The sequence below is a fragment of the Euprymna scolopes genome, chromosome 35, assembly GCF_053919585.1.
Source record: "Euprymna scolopes isolate OS-2025 chromosome 35, ASM5391958v1, whole genome shotgun sequence".
NCBI lineage: Eukaryota > Metazoa > Mollusca > Cephalopoda > Sepiida > Sepiolidae > Euprymna > Euprymna scolopes.
Window position 1 is genome coordinate 35534345 of NC_136516.1, and position 16870 is coordinate 35551214.

The window sequence follows — 16870 nt, forward strand, 5'->3', positions numbered from 1 at the left end:
CCATGACCGTGGACGTTGGCGGGCAGTTGTGGATGGCTTAAGGCTTAAGTATTAAATAGATATCGAAAAGAAATGCATTGCTTTTATATTTGCCATTTATTTGTTTATTTTGTTTGCGATGCTTGAACGAATTTTACCTAAATCCGATGGTGGTAATAATTTTCCTCTTTATTAACGACTAGCGGGGGGAGGGTACCCGGCGTTGCCCGGGTGCTTGTGGGTGGGGGGGGGGTAAAGAAGAACCAAAAGGAAACTTAACCCTGTTTTAATATTTAAAAAAAAAACGATAAATAACAGCGATTTTAAAAATAGGGAAAAAATAAGGGGGAGGGCTTGGTGATAGGTCGGCTCGATCCCGGAGCTTTGAGGACCATAGGCTGAGCCTGAACACCTGAGCTACAGCGACAGTCAATGTAAGAGCGATTAAAAAGTGAATGTCAAACATTCCAGTTTTTAATGAGGTCAAATCGTTTTAATGCGGGATGGTTAACAGTGACGTTTACATCCGGTTAGAATCCAGTTTCGCTTTTCTTATACAAAAAAGACGAATCTACACACGTTGATCCGAAAATGTCGAATATTTAACTTTTCAACGTCGGGTAAATCAAATAGAGAGGCGACCTCCTTTATTAAGTCGGAGATATTATCATTTAGACGTGATATAAAAAGTTTTAAGAATAAGTGACGGTCTCGAGAATGGGCCGGGAAAAAAGGCTTTCTCAGAAATACACAAAAAGCGAACATGCATACATACACACATTTTCGATTTTATATATATGTATGCCCCAAAATAGTGCGACATATATTATTAGAATGTAAGCATATATAGTTTCGGGTTTCGTTATCTTACACCTCATCAGCGTGGCTAAACCTAGCGAGATTCAAAACTGGAAATATATGTCTACTAACAGGAAGACTCGACGCTGTCGGGATTGACTTGGGATTAACGAATGTTCCAAACTTACAATAATTTTATTGTCATCTAAATCAATGAAATCTATTTTCCAATCAAATCGGTTGATTGCCTAATCTAATCGGGGATTCATCACAGTGAAGTGGGAGGAAACTTCACATGCCTCTTCGCACTGACTTAGTCCACAACACATTGTAGCCTACATTGCACTGTAGAGAACCTACTTTTGATTTTACAAAATTATTTTTACATAATGGCTCAAAGTTTAAAATACGAAAGTTTTAAAAAGAAAATATATTTTGTTATAAACTATTTAAAAGTATTTTTAATGTAACCTATTTAAAAAATATTTTGTTATAAACTATTTTTAAAGAATATATTATGAACTACTTTTAAGAAGTAAATATATTTTATTATAAACAATCTTTAAAAAGAAAGTATATGTTAAAATATAAACTATTTTTAAAAAGAAAATGTATTTTAATATAAACTATTTTTAAAAAGGAAATATATTTCAACATAAACTATTTTTAAAGAAAATATATTTTAATAAAGAAAATATATTTTAATACAAGCTATTTTTAAAAAGAAATTATATTTTAATATAAACTCTTTTCCGGAATTCAAGTAAAAAACACAGAAAAAAGTATAATTAGGTTTAGAATATTTTTTTAGCTATCTTATATTTTCAATTATAAAAAAAATATGTTAATAAAGGTATGATTTAAAACGTTTGATTTGTGAATTATAGCGGGAAACACTTTCTGCCTTGTCGCCGTTTTCCTGTTCTCAAATTAATAAGCGGAACTCGCTACCAGTACTGAAATTTCCCATTATGAAGTTTTGTCTTATCTGCGAACTACTGTTTTCCTTTTGAGTGTTATTCTTACAACGTTTCGACCGCTGTAACCTCCGAACTTCTTCAGGTGTATGTTGTCAAACTCATGAATCTTTCTATCAAATTCTGGAATATGTACGGAATTTCGAATGGAACTCTTTATCTAATCAACGAGAGTAGCTTGTTCTCGTTCCGTCAACCATGATCGGGTAGATGTCTTAAATAATTGTGCAGTTGTATTCTTAATGTCGCTTACAATGAGGATTAAACCTTTAACTTTAAGAAGATTGTCGCTAAGAACTAAATTTTATTTAGTACTTTATCCGTTACGTCACTAGTCCTTAAGGCTACACCTGAAGAAAGTTGGTAGTTACATCGGTCGAAACGACGTTGTGAGAATAACTCTCACGATGAGAACAGTAGTTCGAATGATCCAAATAATACGAATAATCAATCTTCATCTCAAAAATTCAAAAACTTTATGATGATTCTTCCACTTCTTTAAATATGTTTTTGTTTGTTTGTTTGTTTGTTTGTTTTATTCAGATTCGTTTGTGCTAAAAGCGAGCGACCGGCAGTTGTTCAGTGCCGAAGTGGTAATCGAGGCCGCAACCTTGTCAGATGATGGAATACAGTTGGCCAAGAATGAACCATTGACCGCTTTAGCAGGACAAGATACACCATTCAACGACAACGTTCTTGATTTTTTCAGCGAAGTTCCTCCTGAAGATGTCACGCTTACTGTGCTGACAGGTAGGTAAATGAAGTTGATAGGGAGGTAGGATGGCGGCTTAGCCGTGTGTGAGATAACTCACCTAGATGCTAAACTGATGTAATCGATATGAGTACATCCGGGTTCTTCCTACTTACAAGATTAGGATTGGCTGACTAAACAATAAGTACCGATAGGTAGAGCCATCTAGGAACAGACCTAGCAGTTTTACTCATACAGGGTCACCCAGATGGTATTGGGTTTGTGCGAAGGCTGGTAACGTGGCCACTGGGTCGGTGTTCTTCACCCTAAATTCATATCTATAGATCCCGTTGGCAGGTGCAGTCAACGATGATGTATCATCTTTGGGCGTGACATTGTACCAATACACTGCTTCCTGAACAGTGTATCTCTTTCTGGCTGCAACCCGCTTAATACTGCGGTGACATCGTTCTGCAATGCCATTGCCTGCTGGCACGTATGCACACCGAAATCGCAAGCGTACTCCCCAACCAGCGGAAAACTCCTTGAATTCCTTAGTGGTAAATGCGGTGTCGTTGTCAGTAAGCAGTTCCTGCGGTGGACCACGCGAAAAAAAAAATATCGACTCAAGATGCTGAATGATGTGTCTAGAGTCCTGCTGTGACAACATCCACCAAATGGTAAAACGCGCTGGGCCGCAATCAGTGAGCGTCAGGAAATGTTTGCTGTTAAAGTGTGTTATATCCATCCAGCCTTTGCCAATTAGCTTGTACCGCCAATTTTCCTGGTGTCCAATTAACTGGGAACGGATCAGTCTTCCGACATTCCTCACATTCTCTGATAGCTGACCTCACATCAGCTTTGAATAATATGCTGTGCGTCGGATGCCTGAATGTCCACTACTCTTATGCAGTTTCATGATCGGACTACTAGTCATTGCGTTACTCTTTGCAGCAGAGGTCAGAGGTACAGGCTCAGTTGCGGATTTCATCCTATCGAGCCACCTTTGTGGAACACGTGTCATGGGGTCTGCCAAGTTTTGACTCGATGGGACCAGAGCAACGTCTATTGAAAGTCCATACTCTTCTGCCAGTAATTTTATAGTGTCCAATCGTCGTCGGAGTAGCATTTCGCTGGTAGCCTTTGTGTGTACTCTAGTTTTTCTAGTGAGCGTGTCCACCAACCAGTGATACACACATGCCGAGTCTGTTTTGAAGTGTATAAATTTGCACTTCCAATGTAACGCAAGGTTGATGCCCTTCAACGCTGCATCCGGTTCAGCCAAGTTAATATGCTGCACGTCGTTCGTGGATTGCAGCCAACATGCATCTTCGAATACGTTCCAGGAGCACGCCGGTCGCCATGGAATTTGTGTCCATCCATACATTGACGTCTTGTCCGTTTACACACCATAGACCCTGTGAGGGATCGCTCTGCTTCACCCTGGCTATTGTTTCCTGGGGCATGTGTTGAAGTGGAACATTCTCTGTAGTATCCCATCCTTAGGTTACGGTCTTGGTCCGTCGCTTTATGATTCCTGTTGCTGCTCGTAGCCACCCAAACACTGGCAGATGCCCGATCAGTTTCCTGCACAGGGAGAAAATGACTCGACGTGTCACAATCTCTGGAACATCTGAAATCATACTACCACGCTTCCATCGCAGAGTGCCATGCTCCTCCCAGACGTCCAATCCAAGCACTCGTGCGCCATCTCTGGTTCCTTGCTTTCCAGTCCAAATTGAAGAAAATGCTGCTTCACTCGTTCCGCAGGCGCCACGCTGTTGTTGATGTATAAATCATCTATATATGCCGATGGTCTTGAACAGTTACATCTTTGGACAAAACAGCATCCACAATTACCTGCATAATGGATGGGGCTACGTTAAGCCCAAATCCCACCCTAGTCAAGCAGTATCTCTCCCCCTTTGCAACCACGGTTTAGAACGGCCATAAAGAACGGTGCACATGTATCTGAAGGTAGGCCTTTCTCAAGTCCAACACTGACACGTCGGACCCCTTCCTTCGCCAGTCTAACAGCTTTTGTGAACACACATCCGCACGTGCCGTGTATGCGTCCACATGGTCGTTTAATTTGCGGTAATCGTTAACAGGCCACACTTTCCCCTTGTTATGCTGAACAATCGCCATTAGTGCGATTAATTCCTTGGGTGGACGAAGCTCTTTCTCCGGGTATGGTATTAGCCATCCATTGTGAATCCAAGTTTGTAATTCGCAGTCATAGTCCTTCCGAATGTGTTTGGGCATGGTATATTCAGGTGTCTGACTGATTGGTTGTTGTGGCGGCTGCTCATTCGATTATTTCCAAGTTGCAGTCCAATATTTCTTAGTCTGGTCGAATACGACATCAGAATCAGATCGTTCTGCAACAACAGTGCCGACACCTCAGACTTCCTTCGGGAAATTGGCCTCACCGTATATATTTATATGAACACCACTTAACAGGCGGATGACATCAATTCTGAGCAAGAAGTTGAATCCCAGGAGATCTCCGTTCATGGCCAATATCTACATCACCACGGGGATCCTTTTATCCACCTCCAAACTGACCTTGGTCGCGCCTTTGCTGGTGATACTCTTTCCATCAACAGTCAGTACCTCTATCTTGTGTCCATTCCGTGGACCACGAATCGTACTCCTTACGTGAGATCGGGTGCACCCAGAGTCAATCAATGCGTCCTGGCAGGTCGGTTCTCATTCTACTCGGGGCGAGAGTGACGCTCACATCTCGTCCCTGTTTCCGTTTTCCGGACATTTTGATGTGATGTGTCCCACTTTCTCGCATCGGTAGCATCGAATGCATGGTGTACGGCGCTGCCTTGATCGTTTGAGCTGGCAGTGCTTAGTAAGATGGTTGGCTCCAGAGCAATTGAAACACTGCAGTGAGTTCTTCAGAGGGCTTGTGTAGAGGCACGTTTTCCATGTCTGATCTGTCGACAGCGGCTGCAACCCGTTCGTTATTCACCACGGACCTTGCTCGGCTGAGCATAGTTTCTGTTGGGATCTGGTTGGTATCAGCAAATGCACGCAGCAACTCCTGGGTATGGGCAGGCAGTCCAGTCATGAATGCATACCTCAGCGTCTAGCTCGGGACTCCTCCGAACAGGCTGGAGAGCTTTGTTAACCTAGCGTAGAACTCATCTACCGACTCACCCGAGTGTAAAGTGCGTCTTGCAAACTGCTTGTATGTCTCACATGGATCAAGCGCAAAGGCTCTGCGCAGTGCATCTTTCACCCGTGTTACATTATTCTTCTCTGCATCTGACAGCTGTTGGTAAACGTCGAAAGCTCCTCAAGCTAGTCGCAAGGGGATGACCTATTCAACTCAACCAACTCCCGAGAGCTTGCAGACAAGGTCCACTCTCTCTAACCATTTTACAATAGATGTTGTGCCGTCATATTACAGTACTAATTTTAGGTCGAACCTTCCTTCAGCCATAATACCTAGATAGCTTGAAGCAGAATGTTCTATTTTCAGTTCTTTCTTCTTACTGACCCTTTCTTCCTGACTTCGATTCGCGATACTATTTCCGTCCTTTACCCTCTTTCTGAAACGAACAACACGAAATCTCTTTCACCGACCGAAGCAAATGAAAAAAAATACTGCTCCCACAATGAAAATCCGACGTCTTTTATATCCGCGGGGGGCGCAAACTCATGTAAATGAGTACAAACTGGATTTCCTGTACCATCACGCAGGCGCAGTGTCATTTGTGCATTAGACGTGATAGCGTTTGGCTCGTCATACATTGTCTACATTAACACAAATTGGTAGACAACGAACAGACACCGAGGGAGTAGCTTTTCGCATTTGTCGATCTTAACTTTCTTAGTGTATCAGAACATCATTGTCACACGTTCGCTCCGCTCGGCCTCCACGTGGGACTCTCTTGAAACCTTCGTTTCTTTGTTAACTGTAATTTTACATGGGGGTCACCACTTATCAATGCCCAGGAGCCACTCGGGGATAAAGGTTATTGTGTGCACACCAATCAGTGGGATAGTATCGTAGTAATAGTTAGTATTTTAGTATTGGGGATTTGATAGGTGTCATTACTTAAGGGGGCGGTTCATCAGGAATTTGTTTGTGTTGGACTTGAAGACATCCAAGTTGAATTCGGGGGGGGGGGGCAGTCAGAGAGTTCCACGGCCGTGCAGTTCTAAGAAAGAAGCTTTGTTCATGGAATCTACGTCTTTGTTCATGTAATCCCGTCATGTCACGCGTTCACCAATAGACATTTCTTTTTTCTATATTTTGACCCTATCTATATATTTATAAAAGTGAAAATGTTTGGGTGAGAGGACACTTCTCAACCTATATACTCAACGAATTTTTTATCTACAGACTTGAAGTTTAGTATATAGAATATTTAAACGCGCGGAAAACTTTTTAATCGGTTTTCATCCGAAAAAAATATGCTGTTAAAGGGTCAAAAGGCGTCATTGGAGTTTTCTCTGTTTGTTAACTGTTTCGCGAAAGCGCACGCATGAAAAGTTCACATTACATATTACTTATGTTAAGAATAAGTAGTTTGAAAACATCTTTTAAAGATGGTGTCACGCTGGTCTAATGGTTATCGTACTTGACTCACTGTCTTTAGATTTTGTTTTCGATCTCAGTCCGAGTATTTCTTTTATATATATATAGGGTGACCCCCAAAAACGGGCCCTAACTCTAATTAGGCCCCGTTTCTTAGTGTTTTGTCCGAATGAAATGAAACTTTGGTCATAACTAGTTTATTATATTCAAAACATCACATCAAAACACAAGGTCTTTGGCCTTTTTCTTTTTCTCCGTTGACTGTAAAATGCTCAGAAAAACAATTGAATGTTCTCTGTTTTTTTTGTTTTTTTTAAGGGGGGGGGGGTCACCCTGTATATATACAAGAAGTGAACTGTTTAGAAAAAAAACAATACTCACATGCACATGTCTCAGTTTCTGTGTGAATTATAATATAATATTTATGCGTATTTTACGACCAGTCGCTGTTCATTAAGGCCTGGGGGTCACTCAACTCAAAGATAATCATTAATGAGTATGAGGTGAGACAACACCATGATGATCGGTAATAGTGGAAATTGTGTAGGAGTTCATTTATTTTAGAGGACGACTCATCAAGAACTTATTTACATGAGACTTGAAACTGACAATGTTATAGTCAGCTTGGAAGCAGCTCCACGGTGTTATGTTCCATAGACGAACAGTTTCGTGGAAAAAAGCTCTGCTCCTGGAATTTTCGTTTAGTTTTAGGCACTTAGTATGTCTATGTATTAAAAGTCATAGTAATTTTTTAATCGTTAGTCGCATAAGCCCCAGAATAATGTTACAGAACGATTGCTAATATCCACCCTCTTAAGATATGAAAACCCATTTGATAAGTCTTTAAAATCTAAGCATGTGCTTCCTGAATACTTTCTATATATGTTTTTGTTTTGGGGTTTTGGGGGTTTTGTTGTTGTTGTTGTTTTTGTTTTTGTTTTTTTAATTTTTAGGTCCATTGCACGGAGAGTTATTCGCTTCACATAAAAGTGTGAAGGTTTTCACTCTGAACCAATTGCGTCATGGCGAAGTCTATTATCGTCACAATGGCCAGTACACAACAAAAGATACCTTTGTGCTTCAAGCTTATGACGGATATAATGTCCTTAACACAATTGTCGATGTACACATTCGCTCCAAGGTAAGCCATTGTCAAATTTTACGGTATTTGAACTTATACGGAAGTGAGTTCGTGAATTTTCTTTTAGACGAAGATCGCATTATTCGCATTATTCGCATTATTCGAACTACTGTGCTCACCTTGAGTGTTATTTTCACAAACCTATTATTTCCTCGGGTATATCTGTCGAACTCAAGGATCTTTACGGAATTTTGAACAAAACTCTTTATTTAATTCATGCTCGTTCCGTACGCCTTGACCGGGTAGAGGTCTTAAGTAATTTACGATAGTATTCTTAGTATCGTCTGCACTGAGGATTGAACATTCAACCTTCAGAAAAGTGTCACTTAGACACAATGTTCAGCGAGCGAGATCGGAGATGCGCCGCTGTAAAAACTCATGCTATCTACCGATCCAAAGTTATGACAACAGGACCATTTCCAGCACCCTCAAAATGAAAATCTGGACGGTTTAATGCTTGGGGGCGTGCCCAGGGTGATAAAAGCAAAGTTTCCGGACACGATTATGGTCTTTAGTGTGGTTTCAAGTGAGGGTCACGTCACATATTCGAAGTCGGCTTGAAAGTCAACACCAAAGTATACCTGAATGTGTTGAAAAGTGTGGTGACTCTCTGGTGCAATCGCTGGAAGACCTTGGGTGTGGCAGCAGGGTTCTGCGCCGGCCCACAAGTTCAAATAGATCCAGGCTTGGTTTCAGAAGGAGTGCTACGACTTTGTACCTTTCTTTCATTGCCCCTCCTCCTCCTCCTCCTCCTCCTCCTTCTCCTTCCCCTCCTCCTCCTTCTCCTCGGACCTGAACTTGCTCGACTACTTCGTTTGGTCAAACGTCGAGAACATCACCAACATGACCTCCCATAACACCAAAGCCAGTCTGATCGCCGCCATCCGCCGAGTATTCGCCGTGCTCCCGCCGATGCTTGTGGAAAAAGCATGCTCCCAGTTCCGGATCCGTATCGACGTGAGGATTGAGGCTGAAGGCGGCTACATCGAATAGATGTCAGCTGTACTACGCAATCAAGTTATATGAATTGATTTTGTTTTCAATGAAAGTTTTAAGATGAAGTTGTTTTCTTTAGGGTGACTACTTTATCGTTTCGCTTTCTACAAGCGTTCATTATAATTAAAAATCAATGGAACAAAAAGAAAACGTTGCAATGAAAAAGACTTGTAAGCATATCTTGTATGTAGTTGGTATGTAAATCGTCTATTTTTTTCTTTTTCTTTTTGTGAGAAGGAGTGATTTTCTTCCGATATTATTAAATATGTTACACCATCTCGGATATGTTTCGTTAATATTTAGCGGTAAGTCTCATAATTAATGATTTGATGTGTGTAAAACTTCTTTTTTTTTTAATATATAGATTTGTCAAGATTTATAATCCAAATATTGCTTCGATTGTATTTGTTTTTGTTTTGTTTTGTTTTGTTTTGTTTTGCTTTTTAGACGTACTAATGCAGTATAAGGGCCGTGCTCTTGTCGGAATCGTCCGGAAGGTTAACTAAAAACGCTTGGAGTGCCAAAGTTCTGAGCGTCTTAACCCTAATGAAAAAATCAAAAAGAAAACGTTTGTGTACTATCATTGGTTTATAATATTAAAAAGTATAAATATTTGAACAAAAATCATTTTAAAAAAATAAAAAGAAGAAAAAGGCATATGAAAAATAAAATATAAAGTTTGTTATTAAAAAAAATATATACGAGGGGCGTGCAATAAGTAATGCCCCTGACCTACTTCCCATAGCAGTAGAGCAACGAAACTTGGCACAGTTATTAGTCTTTCTCTACATAGGAACCACCCAGAGTTATATATTTCTCCCATCGTTTGATGCAGCTCTGGAGACCATTTTTTGCAGAACACCCCAGGTTGATCCTCCAACCACGACGTGACTTCAGAAATCAAGGCTGCATCATTTGGGAAACGCTTTCCTTTCAAAAACAACTTCATGGCTGGGAAGAGGTGAAAGTCAGAGAGTGCAAAGTCAGGAGAGTAGGGCGGATGGGGAGGATTTCATAACCACACGCCCGTGCTTCTGATCTGGCGACATACGAGTTGTGGACCGGAGCGTTGTCCTGCAGGAGGAGGGTAACTTTGCTGATCTTGCCCCGCCTCTTGATTTTGATAGCTTCCCTTAATTTCCTCAAAAGCGAAGCATAATAGGCTTCTGTAATTGTGGTAACCTTTGCCATGAAATCTGTCATCACTACTCCGTCCTGGTCCCAGAATACAGTGAGCATGACCTTGCCAGCGGAGAACTGCACCTTTGCCTTTTTTGGAGGTGGTGAGTCCAAGTGCTTCCACTGCATTGATTGGGCTTTGGTTTCTCGATCAAAGTGAAACCGGATCACTGTTCAACATTTAACAGGCTCCATTTCACACCTGACTCAGTTCAAACACCTGTAAAACAGAAACCCCAATTAGTTCAGAGCTGTAATTTGCCACATAACCCGTAGAGATATAAATCATTGTACATGCAAAATTTCAGCTAGATCAGACAACTGGAAGTTGGTCAAGAACATTTTCACTAGCTCCAGACTGAAAGAAATAATATATTTTTATTGAACAAATTGGTAAAAAAACAAATTAGTAAACTGTCGTTCGGCAACTTCCGGCGTTTTCCGTAGACAACTTGGACGGTTACGATGATTACACAGTTCTTATATTGCATAAGTCTAATTTTATTTTTGTTTTATTTTTTTTACTTATTTATAAGCTGTGCTTCAAGCAAACTATCTTTCTGTTTTGATTTTCAGGTTTTATCTTTTCAAGCAAAACATTTTTTATAAAAGGTAGAAGCCTGTCGGAAGTAAACTGAAAATGAACGTATTTTGTTCGTAGCTGTCTATTAAAATTGTTGTGCATGAAAATTTTGTTGTCTATAAAAAGATTGAGTTGGGACTAACCATTTGTGTATGAAAATTGACCGTTTCTTATATTTTTTTTTATCTTGTATTTATTTTTGTTGATTTTTGCTAAAGCATTTATAAAGAGCCCAAAATTGCCTGAAATATGAGACTGAAAAATATCGTAAACATATTTAATGCGCTTACTTTCTTTCAAAATGTTTTTCTTTTAAAAAAAAAACAACAGAATAGTAAAACGCCCATCTTGATTCGTAACAAAATGGGATACGTGAACAATGGCGAAATGTTGAAGATTTCCTCTGACCTTCTGAAAGCAATCTCCGGGCACCACGGGAATGTGAAAAATCTTGAGATTGTTTACACACTGGTACCTTCACACAACAATCCACAAAACGGTAAAGTTTATTCTCAATGGATTTTTAAAAAATCTTTTTGTTCAATTTCTTTTAAAACGTTTTTATATATCTCTATTAAACTCAACGTTTCGCCCAACTGTTGTAAGAGCTGTTTCAAGAGTGAAAGTTAAAAACTTTTACCCACGCAAAAAAAAGGTGTATTTATGCCAGTAAATTCTTGCATTCTGGGGGCAATGAAGTCGTTGGAGGCGATGAAGTCGCTCAAGGCGTTTTTGATACCGATTAGGGTTTTGTAAGTATTTCTCGCACAGAAAGTTGTCAAGATGCTTGAAAAAGTGTAGTCGGTAGGTGAGCGGTCTGGAGAGTATGACGGATAGGACAGAGTTTCGTAATCTAATTCGTTCAACTTCTGTAGGGTCAATTTAGCAACGTTCAGTCGGGCATTGTCGTGGAAGAGAATTGGGCCTTTTCTGTTGATTAATGCTGGGTGTTGCTGTCGAAGTTTCTGATGCATTTCATTCATTTCTTGGCAGTACTTTTCCGCCGTAATGGTTTCGCCTGCATTAAAAAAAACTCTAATAGGTGAGACCAGTCGCAGACCACCAAACAGCATGACCTTCTTTAGGTGTAACTCTGGCTATTGGGAAATGTCGTGGATCTTCGTAAGCGTCTAACAACTTAGCTGAACATCACCGGCTGTCGGAAAGAACCCACTTTTTATCGCAAGTCACAACTCGGTCGGGAAACAGGTTCTTATTGTTGTGTAAAAGAAGAGAAGATGACTCTTCATAACGGCATTTAAGTTTTTTGTCTTTCCAATCTCTCTCAAGTAGTTGGAAATCGTCGTATACGTTATGTCTAATTCAGAAGCTAGTTCTCGAACAGTTGTGCATGGATTGACTTCGACTAATGCTCTTGACGTCGACAACATCCATTGTCCGACCACCCGCTCATGATCTTCAAGACTCTCGTCACCACCACGAAATTTCTTAAACCATTGTGCGTTCAGTAGTGGTTCCAGGGCTTCGTTGATATCGCAAGCTGTTTCAGCAGCTTTTCGCCCTAACTTTGAGTTGAAAAAGAAAATTGTGCGAATTTGCTTTTTTTGTTCTGAAAAAAAAAAAAGATAATTGTTTTAAAACGATTGTAATTTAAACGATTAGATAGGGCGAAAAACGCTCTTTAAAATAATATATAAAGTAAAGGTATTACAACGATAACTTATTTGAAAATAACATCATTTGAAATCCAAATTAAAAATTCAGCAAGAACTTTCGCGTCAACCTAATATTATCCTGTTTCGTTATATATATATATATATATATATATATATATATATATATATATATATATATATATATATATATAAAGTTTAAAGGTAAATTAGCTTAGACCGTAACACACACACACACACACACACATATATATATATATATATATATATATATATATATATATATATATATATATATACTTTGTCATGTGTGTGTCTGTAAGTTCCGCAATGTACTCCAAAACGGCTGGACCGATTATTTTATTTCACACAAATATATTTTATGTGTCTGAGGGTGTTCTTAGATAGTTTTATTTATTAGAATGCCTCCGATAAACATTGAAAATCGATAATCGAAAATTACAATTGAAAGAGGAACAGTCCGATTTTGACCATTGCAACACCCTTATATAGCCTAACACCACTCGGGTATTTGATAAGTTTTATCACTGACGTAAAAATTCAACAGTAAGTTCTTTGATAAGACAGGGGTGCGTTCGAAATGAATGTTTCTGTGTAGAGTACGATCGAAGCGTGATACTTAACTTTTGCATTATAAACTTTAATTCAAGACATTATATATAAAAATAATTTTATAAAATCAACAGTAGGTTCTCTACAGTGCAATGTAGACTACAATGTACTGTGGACTAAGTCGCTGCTGGAAGTCATGTGAAGCTTCCTCCCGGTTCATTGCAGTTAGTCCCCAACTAGAGTAGGCAATCAATCGATTTGATTGAAAAATAGAAGACAGCCGCAAGGCGTAAAAGTGGGCACCGTGAACTATATTTAGTTTTATGCAAAGAGAGTTAAAAAAAAAAAGTGTTGGAAGTTATTTATGAAAATTGAGATACCAGAATTTTGTGACATGTTTAAAATAACAATCTTCACAATGTTAACCCCTAATTCTAAACGTACACAGTTGTAGATTATATATAGCTTGATTATATATGGCTTGATTATATATGGCTTGATTATATATGGCTTGATTATATATGCTCCTTAACTACTGAGCTTTTCATGCTTTTTCCTTTTTAGTTTTTGTTCTTGAAAAAGCCCGTAGAGAAGTTGAGCTAAACGTTGAGTTCCCGGCCTTTCCTTCTTTCAATTTTAGTTCATACCATTAGATTTATTTCAAATCAAAACATATAGCGCTTTCACCTTAGTCATTATTGTTTGAGCTATCGTCAGATGGATAAGAAATAGCATAAATGAATTAACTTTAATATATGTGTGTGTGTGTGTGTGTGTGTGTGTGTGTGTGTGTGTGTGTGTGTGTGTGTGCGTGCGTGTGTGCGCGTGTGCGTGTGTGTGTGTGTGTGCGTGCGTGTGTGTGTGCGTGCGTGTGTGCGCACGCGCGCGTGTGCGTGTGTGTGTGTGTGTGTGTGTGTGTGTGTGTGCGTACAAATAACACGTTTATCCAATTTACGGTTGTCAAGTTCCACTTTTTTCTTTTTTTTCAATTTTGACTTCTTAACATCTATTTATATCGGCTAAAATTCTAGAAAAAAAAACAAAAACAAAAAAAAAACGGTTCACAGAAATGCAGTCATTCTACCCGCTTGTTTTTATCGCAGTTTAATAATAAGCTCCTCCTACTGATCAGACGATCACTAGAATACCTCCCGTGAACAGCGATAACGAAAATTATTGGATATTTATGATTGAAACTTGTTAGTTTATTTGTACCAAATATGGTGGGATTGCAGAAAGGACTGATTTTATTAAATATTAGCAGAAACTGTGTTCCGATATTGTCGGAGGAAAATATAATATACGTATTTATACTAAATATAGTTGGATTGCAGAAAGGATTGTAAATTTTATTAAATACTAGTACAGCCCGGGGTAAAATATAATATAATTTTTGTATTAAATATGGTTGGATTACAGAAAGATGTGAATATTATTAAATACTAGTATAACCTGTCTTCCAGCATTGCCCGGGTTGGATTACAGAAAGTTTGTGAATTTTATTAAATATTGCATGTGTCCTTTTTTGCGTGGGACAATTTGTATTTGATACTTAATTTAAAATAGATGACTTTACTAAGGAGTCATCACTTATCAAGATTTAAAGGTCACTGGAGGATAATGGTTAAATGATTGTTAGGTGGACAGCGAAGTAACACTGTGATGAGTGGTTGCGCAGAATTATTTATAAGGGTAGCTCAACATCTCTTTCTTATTTAACTATACACGTCGCACATACTTTATTTTTTACATAGGTGTCACTACTTATCAAGTCTTGGAGACAACTCGAGGATAGGGGTTAAAGAGTGTACAGCAGTCACTGGGATAATATATTAATCGTTAGTAAATTTGGTAAATTGGTTTATTAAAGGGGAACGACTCATCAAGAACTTGTTTATATTGAACTTGAAAATGACCATATTGTAATCGGCTGGAAAACAGGCAAACGGAAAAGAGGTCCACATGCGTGCAGTTCTAAGAAAGAAGCTTTGTTCGTGGAATCTACGTTTAGGTTTATGCATGGATAAAGAGTGGGAGAAATTACTGATAGTGTTTTCAGTTAGACGAGTGTTTCTCGTGAAGGTTTGGCGAGTGGGGGCATAGATTGAAGCTCAGTTGATTCGAACTCAGACAAGTACTTGCGATAAAAATAACGATAAAGACAGGCTCGCAACGTCTATTCTGAGAGAAAAGGGAATTCCCTACTATGTTACAAAGTTTGTTTTGAACTTTGTCAAGGCAGAATAAGGTCTTCCTATGAGCTCCTATCCAGATGTTTCAATAAGACTCCATCCTTGGACGTACCCGGCTCTTATATAGGTTGAGAATTGCATCAGCTGTGAGATACCTACTGGATCGATAGAAGGGTCCCATTATTTTCCCAGCGACCTTCTCCGGACACTTAACTTTTCTTCATCTTAAATTTTACCGATTCCATCTTTTAGGAGATCTTCTCATGGTTGTGCCATCTCTTCATGAGAAATATGGAGATGAATATTCTAAGGATCAAACGGACGCCCCGCTTGTGCGATTCCTTCAAAGAGACATCGACGAAGGCCGAATTTGGTACAAACACAGAAGAGGTCACAACACATTTGATTTCATCGATTTTGAAGTAAGACGACTTTTTATTAATCATTGCTAGTCTAGAATACTCCAATCCCATAAAGAAATATGAAAGGAAGAAAAAATTTTATGGCGTAGTACCTATGATAGAAAGAAATAATCATATACCAAAAGTCACATAAATTGATGAGAGTTTTTTTGTCTACTTTTGGTGGAGTTGATGCTATTGTTTGTCTCTCTCTGTTTCTCTCTCTCTCTCTCTCACACACACTCTCTGTCTCTCTTTATATATATATATATATATATATATATATATATAAGAACAAAGAATTAATAAAAACAAGAAGAGTACTAAACACATTTAATTTTCAAAAAGGAAACACAAATTATGTCGATTGTCCTTTATCTGAATTATATATATATATTAAAAAAGTTATCCAATACAGATAATTTCCAAACATATATATTTTTTTATATTCTGTATAGAATACATTTTTTATGATGTTTGATTTAAATCTGACAGACCAATAGCAAGTATCAGAGGACTTTGCTTGGAGAAAACACACACACACACACACACACACACACACACATATATCGCCTTAATACATAATACAGAATCTAGCGCAATATTACAACATTTACAAAAACATAAGTTTCCCAGTCCGAAGTTAAAGAAATTCTAGTCAGCAACACACAAATAAAACAGTACAAAACTAATGTCAAAAATAATGTTAAAAATACTTGACGCTATATAGATTAAAACAATCTTAACTGCTTGTAGTAAACCCTCCTCCACTACGTGACCTAGTACTGACTACATAGCTGCCCACACTTCCACACTTGGCACTCACGGCGTAGCACGCATTCACTGCTGCTACTATATAAAAAAGAACTACCAGCCCTCCTCGCAAATAATATTCACACATTCTTTCTGACGATGTTTTCTTGGAACGACGAAAAGCACCACCGAAGCCAGCTTCGAACTACACATGGGACCTATATTAATTCTTTAAATCTACATTCTAAAAATATCATTAAAAAATTGAAAAAAGGGGTCTAATCAAATAGAAGGTCTCCGTTATCTTAAACAACGTTTTATAATGAAAGAATACTGTCTAAATACACAATATATATATATATATATATATATATATATATATATATATATATATATATATATATATATATATATA

General features: G+C 38.5%; 1 protein-coding gene across 1 annotated transcript in view; it reads left to right on the forward strand.

Annotated features, from left to right (window-relative positions):
• LOC145259601 (extracellular matrix organizing protein FRAS1-like) overlaps positions 1-16870 on the forward strand; it is a 294783-nt gene that overhangs the window by 122895 nt on the left and 155018 nt on the right. The window contains exons 22-24 of the mRNA XM_080117256.1: positions 9588-9637; positions 11233-11401; positions 15554-15723. Of these exons, the coding sequence (XP_079973382.1) occupies positions 9588-9637; positions 11233-11401; positions 15554-15723 (389 nt within the window). The remainder of the gene's footprint in view (positions 1-9587; positions 9638-11232; positions 11402-15553; positions 15724-16870) is intronic.